Below are 13,456 nucleotides of genomic sequence, written 5' to 3' on the forward strand. Positions count from 1 at the left end.
TATTATGTGTTTTATCATAAAAAAGCATGTCATTGAATGCCAAATAACAGATTTGATTTAACTGGACAGCTGGAATATCATTATCATTAGTTTCCCAGGGAGCAAAAAAAAGCCATGTGAATAGAAATTATATTTATGTGTTAAACAAATGCAATGGTTAGAAATTTGACATTCAAACTTTAATTAGGTGTCGTTTTTTATCACAAACAGCAGCCAAGCAGAAATTCCAAAAAAGAAGCATTCTTTGTTGCAATGGAAAACAAGAGCAGCCTACCAAAGAAAAGGTGTGAAGCTATGAGAAAAAGGATTTATCTTAACTTTCAAAGGAAATAGGCTTTGAAAGTTAGTGTGAGCCCTGCGCGTGGTGGTTCTCTGCCAGTTTCTTCACTGCAGGTTGCAGTGAAGTTAAACCTGGTTTATGGTCACAGCGTCCCCGGCGCAAGGGTCCGCGGGCCAAAAATGATGTCATTGCATCTTTCGCGTTGGGCCGCAAACTGTCGTGGTGCTTGGTCGTGCACCTCTGAATTTTTGTAACTAGGCACCCTAGGTGCACTTTCATTACAACATGGATGCCAAAGTTAGACTGGCAGAGCAGGTTCACCTCTACAAACACCTCTACCACCCTTCTTTGAGAGACCACAGGGACAGCCAAATAACTCTCAATTTATGGAGAGAGTTTGCCACCACCACCCTGGCAAAAGATGAGTAATTTTCTAAGTAAGTGTGGAAAAGTATGAGGGATCACCATGGTGGTTAATGACATTCTTTCAGTAACACTTGTTGACTTCTTGCTTATTCACATGATATTTTGTTTGTATGAGAATACTGAAACGGACGACGGATTGAGCATAAATGCCTCTGTGCATGCTCGCAGCTCTGCAGAGGCACCAGGGTTGCCAGGTCTGCGGTTTTCCCACAGAATTGGGCTACTCTTGAAGTGTTGCCGCGGGTAGAATATTTTGTCCGCTTGCATGCAAATTACACACATAAATAAAAATCCATATTATAAATAAAATGATTAACTTATACCCAAATCCTACCAAACTGACTCCAGATCAGCACGTACACACATGGACATGAGACACGACACACACACACACACACACACATAAAAGCACACACACACACGACATGCCTAATGCTCGCTGCTTCTCGATCCCAACTCGACAGCTTGTTAGCAAAGTTAACAACTAGCTAGCTAGCTAGCAACCCCAGGGAGAAACATTACTTAAGTATATGATTAAAATATAGTGAAGCAACATGATAAGGTGTTTCAGTTAAAATCAGGTATTAAATTAACTACAGTAAATACATAAGCAAAAACAGTACATTCATGTAGTCCAGGCAAGGAGGAAGCGGGAAAAGGGAAGAGAAAGCGAAAAGACAAAGCAATAGGGCTGATTTTGATTGGCCATTGGGCTGGTTTTGTCACACAGACCTGGCAACCCTGGGAGGCACATGCAACAGTGTCTTGCGCGAGTATAAACAAAGCTTTAATTTCAGCTGTAGCTGTAGTCCAAGCAATTGCTGTACTTGGACTGCAGGACCTGGCTGAATCCCTGCTCAACGAGATATGTTGTTGGGAAAACAAGAAGAAGCAACCTGGTCTTCTCTCAGAGAGCTGGGTAACGCTGGACATACAGTGAAGTGAAAAAGTGTTTGCCCCTTTCCTGATTTCTTATGTTTTTGCATGTTTGTCACACTTAAATGTTTCAGATCATCAAACAAATTTAAATATTAGTCAAAGATAACACACGTAAACACAAAATGCAGTTTTTAAATGAAAGTTGTTATTATTAAGGGAAAACTAAATCCAAACCTACACGGCCCTGTGTGAAATAGTGATTGCCCCCTAAACTTAATAACTGGTTGGGTCACCCTTAGCAGCAACAACTGCAATCAAGCGTTTGTGATAACTTGCAACTTACAGCACTGTGGAGGAATTTTGGCCCACTCATCTTAGCAGATCTGTTGTAATTCAGCCACATTGGAGGGTTTTCGAGCATGAACTGCCTTTTTAAGGTCATGCCACAGCATCTCAATAGGTTTCAGGTCAGGACTTTGACTAGACCACTCCAAAGTCTTCATTTTGTTCTTCTTCTTCGTCTGTCAGCCTCACTAGAATGCTGTATCAAATTCACATCTGAATCCATATAAGGTTCGGCTATTATGCAACAGATGTTGAATAAACATTCGCAAACAGTTTGCAACTTATCTCCACTAGGCCACTCCAAAGTCTTCATTTTGTTCTTCTTCAGCCATTCAGAGACCCCACAACAACATCCAAAGAACTGCAGGCCTCACTTGCCTCAGTATGGTCAGTGTTCATGACTCCACCATAAGAAAGAGACTGGGCAAAAATGGCCTGCATGGCAGAGTTCCAAAACAAAAACCACTGCTGAGCAAAAAGAACATTAAGGCCCATCTCATTTTTGCTAGAAAACATCTTGGTGATCCCCAAGACTTTTGGGAAAATACTCTGTGGACTGATGAGACAAAAGTTGAACTTTTTGGAAGGTGTGTGTCCCATTACATCTGGTGTAAAAGTAACACTGCATTTCAGAAAAAGAACATCATACCAACAGTAAAATATGGTGGTGGTAGTGTGATGGTCTGGGGCTGTTTTGCTGCTTCAGGACCTGGAAGACTTGCTGTGATATATGGAACCATGAATTCTGCTGTCTACCAAAAACTCCTGAAGGAGAATGTCCGGCCATCTGTTCGTGACCTCAAGCTGAAGCGAACTTGGGTTCTGCAGCAGGACAATGATCCAAAACACACCAGCAAGTCCACCTCTGAATTGCTGAAGAAGAACAAAATGAAGACTTTGGAGTGGTCTAGTCAAAGTCCTGACCTGAATCCTATTGAGATGCTGTGGCATGACCTTAAAAAGGAATTGAATTACAACAATTCTGCAAAGGTGAGTGGGCCAAAATTCCTCCACAGCGCTGTAAAAGACTCATTGCAAGTTATGGCAAACGCTTGATTGCAGTTGTTGCTGCTAAGGGTGGCCAAACCAGTTAATAGGTTTAGGGGGCAATCACTTTTTCACACAGGGCCATGTAGGTTTGGATTTTGTTTTCCCTTAATAATAACATACTACATTATTATTATTATTAGTAGTACCTACATTTCAAAACTGCATTTTGTGTTCACTTGTGTTATCTTTGACTAATATTTACTAAAATGAGTAGCCTCAGAGTTGCAACTTGTGAACAGGGAAGCCAGGCAACTGTTTGGGGCCCCAGGTTGTTAGGGGCCCCCGAGTGCTGACAAACTTTACTCCACAGCAATGTCTCAACTGCAACCGCAGTGACCGCAACCCCCTCCCCCTTAAACAAACAATGGACTTTTTGCAATGACATCTTAGTAGGAAACCTCCCTATGGTTTCCATGGGGCCCCATGTCATTTGTCCCGTCAAACTACCATGATATGAAGTTTGAATTGAAGTCAATGAAGGAAAATGAAGAAGTGCCTGGAAGTGAAAGAAACAAAGACAAAAAAGAGGATGAGGAAAAAAGAAAGCAAGACAGTGGTAAGTGGAGCAGATATGATGATTAAGTTGTATAACAGTAAATAACTGTCTGAATGCTGTTATTTAGTCTAGGTAATGTTAGCTTTAATTATGGGGAAGACATTTGAATCACTTCAGCTAGCATTAAAATTAGACTAATGGTGTTTATTTTTTCATGTTTTTTGTTAGTTAACCTAGCTGGCTGTGACAGGGCTGAGTGTGGCACTCGACTAACTTGCTAACTAGCAGGCTGAAAGAAAGTGAATAAACTACAGTACTGAAACTTCACACAACCATTCAACCCCAGGCAATGTTAATGCAATAAATGTTGTCTTCTATTCCTAGAGTAGACCTATGGTATGAGCAATAGAGTGGTTTAGAGGGGAAAAAACAGCTAACTGTTGGACAATAGCTTTTTCTGTAAGTTAACTTAAATGATGAATATGCTATGAATATTGAAAGCTATGTCCAAGGAGAACATTTAAAAGCTGAACTTGAGGAATTCTAATTCTATAGTGTGAGAGCATTTCAAATTGACTTAATTAACATGCTATTATAAAAAAGTATCATATAGGCTACTATATCACTTTCTTATCTCTCCTCAGGATCATTATTGAAGTTTCTGGCAGCAGCAAAAAAGAAGGATAAAGTGCCCCCTCCAAATGCTGATAATGAAACCTGTAACTTCAGTGTTCCACATTAATTGATAACGTATGCCATGCTCTCTAAAGATTCTGTATGACAATATATACCATGTTTTTTTTTTTGTCATATCAGTTAAGTCAGTTTCCACCTCCAGCAGGATGACGGCCACTCCACCTCCTGCCTGTCATGAGCAGGAAGATACACCGACACAGGCAGATCAGTGCTGATACTGATAACTGTGAGTTCAATAAATTTAACTTTAACTGATTACACATGCCCTAGATTCTTTATGACAATATATACTTTGTTTTTTTGTTATATCAGTTCCTAAAGTTATTTCATTATTTATTTAGGTTTTTAATGTTCTTTTATATTTCGAAAATTACAAGCCTTTTAATGTTCTTAATATTAATAGTGTTTAAAAAACTACTATTGTGAACATTATATATAAAAAAAAGATTGTGAACATGTTTCGTCAGTGTCATATTATTTATAACATAATGGTGATGAATACTGGTTGGTGGGGCCCCCTTGTGAATTTTTGCCACTGAGTAGCCCGCAACCAGCAAATTGTTCTTGGTGCAGATTTTTGGATTATCCAATTGTGAACTGGTTATTTTATTGCTAATTAGTCTATAAATGTTTGTTTATATATATAATGCATACATAGGCCGATATTTCCAGATAAGTCAATATAGTCTAGCTTTTGGCATTAAATAGGGCAGAATTAATTTAGCAGATTTTTGAATGGAGTTTGGTCTGAGATTGTTTTTTGCTATTCCAAGCAAATTAAACATCCCATGATTTGGGATTTCATATTTCCTTTTATTCATAGACATATTAAACATGTTTAATGAAGACTTTAAATTTCACGACTAGACGAAACCATTTTAGAATGCTGCAGAGAAAAGTTGCAGGGGTGTAGACTCCCCAGTCTCAGCTGGAATCAAGCCAACTGATGCCATTACTGTTACTCAGCTTGTCAGGTGGCAGGTGTCTGGTTTTAGAATATTGTTTTAGAAAATTGTTTATTTATGTTTATTATGATCATATGTGTTGATATGCTTTGGCAACGTTGTATCCTATGCAGTCATGCCAATAAAGCCACTTGAATAGTGTTATAGTGTGTGTCTGGATACTAAATTGCTTTCACGGGAAGTCCAACAGCGGAAGATCCCTCTTGTAAATTTGTAACCACAGCGATAACATAGCGTTCACGGTGTAGGCCTATCCTCTGGAGAAGTGAATGCTTTCAAGAAGTAGAAACTCTTAATTTCCTCCACAGGGAATATCAAGGAAGAAAGCGTCCATTTTCCTGAGTTGACAGTAAATGCCGTGTTGGTGAAATTTTATAGATGATACTCTGACGTCCCGTTCTCGGGAAAACAGCATGGAGCTGTGCTACAGAAAGCTGAAAAAAACACTGAAGTACAGAGTTGTTGCTTGGAAACAATCCACCGTCTCTTCTAGCTGCATTGGTATAAAGTGGCAAGTTTTCGAATGCTGCAGACCACAGTATTTTGCAAGTAACTGCAAGATTCAATCTGATTGAACTGAATCTTTGGTGTAAATCTGCCTTAAACAAATGCCCCCCCAAAACACCTCAACACCCTCTCTGAACGCCCCTGTTGAGAAACGCTATACTACAGTAAGGTCAGAGTTGAACCAAAAAGTTACTACAGCATATGCAAACTGTAACAGATATTTACAAAGGACAGTTTAGGTCATAATCTTAGATAATCTTATTGTTCGCCTTTTCTCTTCCAAATAAGTTTGGCTAACCTTTGGGTTTGTTTAGGAACAGAATTTCCCCTTACAATACTCAAGGTTGGTGAAAATCATATTAAAACTGCATTGCCTTTATAGAGCAATATTTCATTATTAATGTTACTTATGTTTAAACTCAAGATAAAAAGGAATTATGAACACATGCTGTTGTTGTTATCATGTATCATGTAATGTTAAAAATGTATTTGTTTCACCACATAAAGTGTAGGCACCATTGCACAGCACTGTAAAACAGTGGCTCACTTTTCAAAATGCATCCCACTCAGAAGATCATGAATGAGATGCAAAAGATTACATAGGACATGACAGCTTTGCCATGACCAGTTAGTGTCTATAAGGTTACACAGGTGGCTACACAGCTGGATACACAAGCTTCTCAGACTGAGTGATTCTCAGAGTGTCTGACAGCAGGGTGGCCTAGTGATTGGAGCGACTGTACAAGGTCAAGAGTTTGATCATCTCAAGAGCTGGTGTGAATTCATAAACCAGCCATGTATTCTGTCACAGTGTCCTTGAGCAAAAAAACGTATCCCCAACCTCAGAGCATCAACAAAATGTTGAAAATACAAATGTACCGGAACTTCCAGGCAGGGATTTATTTATTTTTCTGGGCAAGAACCAATTTTAGCTGATAATATGGAGCACAAAATGTTGTTAGTAACTTCCTGGAACAGAAGCTAACATAGCAGACAGGTGCATCATCACTGCCTGCCCTTGCTCTGGGACTCTTAGTCCCATAGTGACAATTTTCACACAAACTCCTTCCTTTTTCTTAGGAACATGACTTGTTTCTTTTTCTTTCGCTATGAGCTCTCATGTTTGAGCAAGCCAGCTGTCATATATCTGTCTTCTGCAAGCCATAATATTTTGTACTGAATGAAGGAATAAAAACAAAATGAAGAGCATTTAGAGTGGTTCTGGTTGGAATGGGGACATGGTTATGTTAACATTTGCTTCATTGCAGGCACGATGCACTAAGTGAAAATACTCTCAATTTATCTTTCATATATCTCAAGATATATGCATTTGCCCATGAAAAACTCAAATAAGCTTTATGGAGATACTATCTGAATATCAATTTGTAATGTGGATCTCCATCTTCTTTTTCATTTTCGTCCCTAACAATATCGACATTTCCCTAATGTACGTGCTGCAACTAACTGATATCTAACAATCAAGGCATACACATGATGTATAAATGTATGCCTAATATATTCCGTTCATAGACACCATGCTGGCAGGTAATAATGCGTAATGACATTTTATTTTAAGTTTAGTGACATTTAATGAACTTAACTCTATGAGTTAGAAATATTTATATAAATCACATTATTATTATGCAAATAGCCATAAATTGGGTAATGTAGCATCTCTCCATTCTGGTTCCTATAACTGAAGTGATCTTTTTTTCTGCTTTCTTCTGTGTTTCTGAATGAGCTGTATGCTAATTTCCGTGTGTGTGTGTGCACATTTACAATCTAAACTTGCTATTTTGACAGTGATAAGATTCCTGCTGTGAGCAAATTGAATGCAACCCCTGCAGAGGGCGGAGCTACCTTTGTATTCAGCGCTGGCGTCCAACCACCTCAGGATAGACATTTCTGATCTGGAGATATGAAATTAATTATCCAGCACCAGAAATGCTGGCTATGGCAGTGCTGTTGTCATTTACATACAGTAATTAGACTGGGCAGCTGCTGGTGCTGCCATCACAAACTTGACGTCCAACTCAACCCCTGGAGTCAGATCAACAAAATATCACCTACTTCTCCATGGTGCTATTAGGTGTTTAAGCGTGGCATGGAGTGACAGAGAGAGGACAGTTTGGTAGGAGTCACGAGCTGTCAGAGGGGAGAGTGAAGTCTTTTTGGCATGTTTTTGAGATAGGGGGGAGGATGTTTCCAGTAGCATGTGGAGTGTGAAAGGCGTTAACAGATGATGTCAAGGTAGTGACAGAACATCCACGAAGAATTTCTCCTATGATAGCACCTTCTTGTGTGTACAAAGCACTAGAAGAAACAAACATGCCAGAGCACACAGCAGTTTCTCTTTATTTTTTTTGTTGCAGAGGAAAAACTCCCACGGCTGAACTTTTGTGTAATGTAGGAGTGAGTCCTATATATCATCATTTATAAAAGCCCACACACTAATTTCAAATTGGTGACCAGACACGCTGCCAGACACCAATATCATTTGCCCAGTATTCCTGCCCTTGATTCAGCCACATCAATTTAAAGGGCAGAGATATAAACCTCTACCCGTTCTCTGTGTGTGTGCTGCCTGAGTTTGAACTCGCTCAGTCCAGAATGGCCAGAGATCTCACTGTTCCTTCTGAGCCAAGGGCAGACATCTCTTGGTTTTATGACAGAGGTGAACCTGGCCTTTATAAACACTTCATACACTGCTTTCTTCCAGCTGGCAAAAGCGAGCAGAAGAAGCTGACAGTAAAGACGAGCTAGGTAAGGACAGAAGTACATATTTTGTGAAAGCAAGGAAGGAGGGAATGGAGTAAACAAAGGAGCAATATCTTAAACGCTTCCTTCTAGCCAAAGAGGACCTGTTTCTCACATGGTCGCATTTGCTGAGATATTAAGCAGACATGTGAGAAACAGGCATTTAAATTATTCTGCAGGTAAAAGTACATTTCACCTCTTTGTACATGTACAAGTGTGGATAGTGTGTTACCAATGAGAAGCTGGTTGAAAGTGAGCAGTGCTATATACAATAAGTATTATAAGTGTTATAAGTTATTTTGAGTTCAAAAATCGTGCAAAATCCCAAAATATGTTCTATTTTCAGCACTACAAGGACACAGAAGGCAGAGCTTTGGCTATACACAGCCTCAAATATTCCACTCTATAAACATAAGGCCAAGCAATGGCAAAGCAATATCAGCTTGCTGGCTTAGTAGGTTTTGTAAATTAAATGTCATAAAAGCATAAGGTCAGGGAAATCAGATTTATTGTGGCTATTGAAATTCTCAAATTTTCTCAAACTGATGTGGAAGAGAAATTCTTCTTTTTATCACAGGAAGCGATTCATTTCTTATGCTTTCATACGGGGTGAGAGCAGGATGATAGCAGACTAGGGTGGCATTCATGAGGGAAATCAGACTAATCACTGTTGCCACCAAAAACTCCCAAATTCCCCAACTCAACATGCCACAGTGTGATTTTTTAATGTGTGGTGATGTGTTGACAGATACTGTTCATTTAAGAGTGATCTGGGGAAATGCTTCTCACCCCAGGGGAGATCCACAAGAGTCAGTGAGCAGAAAGTGCTGGTTTTAAAAGCAGCTTTATCATTTGACTTACTTTGCTGCAATGCTCTTTTACCACAACTTCCACTCAGGGCCCACAGAGGCAGGGTTAAAACTGAATATCTTGTCTCAAAGCTAAGCTCAGACTGGTCTGACCCAGCATGAGTACATCTGAGTACATAATTTGAGGAAACTCTTACAACCATCTAAATATCTTCGATGTCCATAAATGAATAAATGTCCATACATTTTCTAAGAAATCACAGAAAAAAGATGCTCCTTTTGACATCAGCACATCCCCCAAAGCATTATAGAAACTGTAGTTAAAAAATTTTGTGCATGCTTATCTTCTAAATAGAAGTAAGACAAATAAGTAATAATATGAGTTGCAAAATCCATTAGTATTATTATTTTTTTCGTGTTGCACTACCAAGATACACATGTTTGACATTACTAAGGCTCAGAATGTCCCATAAACATATTATATTCCTGGAACAGTTGGGGTGGGGGTTGCTGGTGGGGGCGAGCAGTTGTCTTGATTTTGTCATGGGGGTCACAGTGTCAGATTTTACCCCTAATTTGAAGTATTATTTCTAATATATAACCTTTAGTTGGTATCAGGAACTTGGAAACCATGGCACACACATTGTGTAACAGAACACTCACAATGACCATAATGGATTCGAATTCAAAGCAATTTCAAAGAAACAGGTTAAAGGTACCTAGAAACTGTGTTTCTAGGTACACACACACACACACACACACACACACACACACACACACACACACACACATATTCTTTACAGGTGCCATATTTCTGTGTGTTGTGTTTAATGAGGTCCTTTTTCATGCTCATTTGCATCCCGACAGTGATGCCATTATGTTGTCACATTTTCTTAAAATATCTGTGATGTAATCTTCTACCAGTAAAGTGTAGGGATTGGAAAATTTAACTTTGGTGCTGTATACAGTCAATGGCTGTACTACATACACATTTACAAATGAATATATACAAAAGGCCCCCTCAACCTGTCACTCAGTCTTTCAGTCACATACATATCTCTCTCTCACACTGGTGAACTGAGCCTTTATCTGCCCACTGATCAGCATGAATCTTATCTGGCTTGTTATGTTTTCCTACCAATAAGCCTCATTATAACGGTGAGAGAGGCAGGAGGGAGACATGTGCTTGGCTCTGATCTACACATCCTCTCTTTCTCTGTTAAGGGTGAGTGCAATGGATTTCCTCTTCTGTCACAGTAAGATAAAAAAGGATGATAGCCAGGTTAGGGTGGCCTTTAAAGAGAGGAGGGGGTCAATAGTGGATGAGATGGAGATCTCACAGTCAGAATGAGAGATGGTTTGAATTAATCACGCATTCAGATGCAGCAGGAAAGCGTGGACATCCTGCATAGTGAAGTGTAGAGGGGAAACGTGATGTTGGTGCTGTTACTACCTTTGCTACTGCTGAGGGTGATGATGAGCAGGTGGAGGAAAAGGTACACAATATTGAAAACTCTGTAATTTCAGATACTGAATATGACCTTTTAAAATAAAAAATACTCCTAGGAGAAGCAGACAGGGCATATCTTGCTGCCCAGTATGCATCAACATGCCACAACCTGAGTGACAATGAATGATCTAGACACACATACACATACACACACACACACACACACACACACACAGTGTGATATGATCTGTTGTAATGTAATGAGGAGATGGTTACTGGGTGAGTTACTCTGTTCCTACATACAATCCATAACATTACTGTTAATTGGGGATATCAATCTTAATAATGTTGTGTTAATGTTCATATTACTTTTATTGTGTGCTATCCAAATATTTGGACAAATATATTTTGATGCTTTGGTAACATCTTCTTTAAACTTTCATGCCAATAAAGCCCTTTGAATTGAATTGAATTGAAAACGATGAACCTTGCTTCAAGGTAATAATAATTTGCTTGTACAAAAGCAGAAGGCCAGCTACTCATTCAGAATTTCCTGGTAAACGTCACTTTTTTTAAATACAGGTCCCCTGGGAAAGATGCACCACATGGAAAAGTGGTGGAGAGTGCTCATGAACGACAAACAATGGAAGAGAGGGTGGTGCGTCTTCCCAGGGGAACACTTTCGACTCCTCTGCATGAGCATGTGCAGAAAGAGTATAGATTTTCTGAAAACTGAAATTAATTGGAAAGAGCATTTACACAACAATTTCTTATCTGTCGACATATTAGATTATTTCTGTAGATGGGCCACTCGATTCTGACCAAGGTGTTTACATGAGGTGTTTTTACCCTGGTTGGTTATTATTCTGATTATCTGCAAAATATAAACACATTTACATTTGGGCACATATATTTTCATATTGTGAATATACTGTATTTTGTCTCAGATTCTGATCGTTTAAGGAAAATGCTTAATAGGAGATACTTAGAATGACTTTATCACTTCCACCAATAACTAAAAATGCATTCCACTAATTATTTGTTAATACAATTTGTACATATATAAACAAGTTTGTTAGGTATGCCTCTCTAAGCTGATGTTTATCTTTTCATCAGATTTATTATCACACCTCTGCTCAGGATGTATCCACGACTTGTGCTTCTATAATCATTAGCCAAAGATGGTAACTAAACAGAATGTGGTTGACTAAATTTTGAGAGGCATATTTACTGAAGCACACAGCTGAATGAAATCAGGTTATCTCCTCTCAAATAAACACTCTGCCTCTTCTCTCTGACTCTCTCTGATCTATAATCTGTCCTCACTGCCATCCTGCAGACACAGGGAATGATGGAGAAGATTTTGATCATTGTAATTTACTGCCACCTTTCCAGAGTCTGGCAATGGTAAAGGGCAACATCACACAATTAAATACTCGATTATTAATCTTGTGACCTCAGGCTGTCCTCTTCAGTGTTTACGAGCTTGATTGATTTACTAGCAAATATGGAAACAATCTATGAATATTGACACTAACATGAGCTTTATGTTGTAGTGGTGCTACCATTTTAAAACCAGAAAACACATTCTGATCTGTTTTCCACTGTTGGGGTAGTGACGAGTAAACAATGCATAGTGCAGTTTAGTGTGTTTACTAAAGTACACTAAAAATTCCATTACGCACAAAACAGCGTATTTGAAAGCTGAAATGGAATTTGAAATTGCTGCATGACAAAAACCTTTAAAAAACCTCCTTGGCCCTTCAAAAAGTGCCTTACATCAAAAGATTACAATACGACTTTTCTGGAAATAAGCGAACAAAAATGTAAAAGCAAGAGAATAAAGGTAAATTCAGTTTCACTTTACTGATGTTAGTTTTGTCAGGCTGAGTTAGAGGCACAGCAGGGAAACGTAGCCACAACTCACCTCGAACTTTGCCCTTTGAAGCCATCACTGGAGTCCCCAAGTAGACAAGAGGGGGTTGGATGGACAGCAAGAGAGGCAGATGCCAGAAAACAGATAGGAAAAAGAACAAAGACAGAAGACAGAGCAGCTGATTAGATAACTGTAGGAAGAACAGTGTGCTTGTATCTGTCACGTATATACAGAAACAGCATTGTCTTTATCTTGAATGTCAACCAAGAGTACTGAAACCGTTCGATCGTTCAAGCCTGAAAGAGAATGTCCTGATTTAGCTCATCAGCAAATTGAGACCTTACAGTGTGGCACCTTTTAATTAGTCCCGTCACATCATCTGGATCATGCAAGGAAGCTTGTTGCGTTCTAAAGAGCTTGCAAGACCCATAAGGATATGGGCAGATAGATATCATGTTGTTGATTAGTGAATGCTGTGCTTCATTTGATTTCTAGTGGAAATTAGGAAATTACAGACTTTCTACAGTGGACTATCTTGTTTTAGCTGATGTCTATATGGCTCCAGTTGTATGTGGACATACAGGAAGTAATGATTTGTCTGTTTGTGTGTGTGTGTGTGTGTGTGTGCTCAGGACAGACTACAGTCATGCTTGCACACACTGGTGCACCATCATATTAGGGTGTGACTGACAGCACTGTAATCAGTGAGGAGAAGCACAGGCAGGACTGTCGCCTACCAGAGGATATGCCATGATATGGGAGGGAAAACCATATAGGCCAAAATACTGAATAGCCATGTATAAAAACAAAGGGAACCACAACACAGAGGATCTAACCAACAACAAGAGCATCACCTCTGAGACATCCTGCTGGTAAAAACACAGAGGAGAGCCAAACAAACAACATAGATTGTCTATTAG

The 13,456-nt window shown here is 39.2% G+C and overlaps 1 protein-coding gene across 6 annotated transcripts in view; it reads right to left on the reverse strand.

The window, feature by feature from the left end:
* The window catches only part of cadm2a (cell adhesion molecule 2a), a 215,382-nt gene that overhangs the window by 56,584 nt on the left and 145,342 nt on the right, over positions 1-13,456 (reverse strand). For 3 of the 6 annotated variants that reach the window (XM_044222357.1, XM_044222355.1, XM_044222361.1), the window contains exon 2: positions 12,588-12,614. The exons of the other annotated variants lie outside the window; for them this stretch is intronic. In XM_044222357.1, coding sequence (XP_044078292.1) covers positions 12,588-12,614 — 27 coding nt within the window. The remainder of the gene's footprint in view (positions 1-12,587; positions 12,615-13,456) is intronic. 6 annotated transcript variants of the gene reach the window in all.

Source organism: Siniperca chuatsi, linkage group LG14, assembly GCF_020085105.1.
Source record: "Siniperca chuatsi isolate FFG_IHB_CAS linkage group LG14, ASM2008510v1, whole genome shotgun sequence".
Taxonomy (NCBI): Eukaryota; Metazoa; Chordata; class Actinopteri; order Centrarchiformes; family Sinipercidae; genus Siniperca; species Siniperca chuatsi.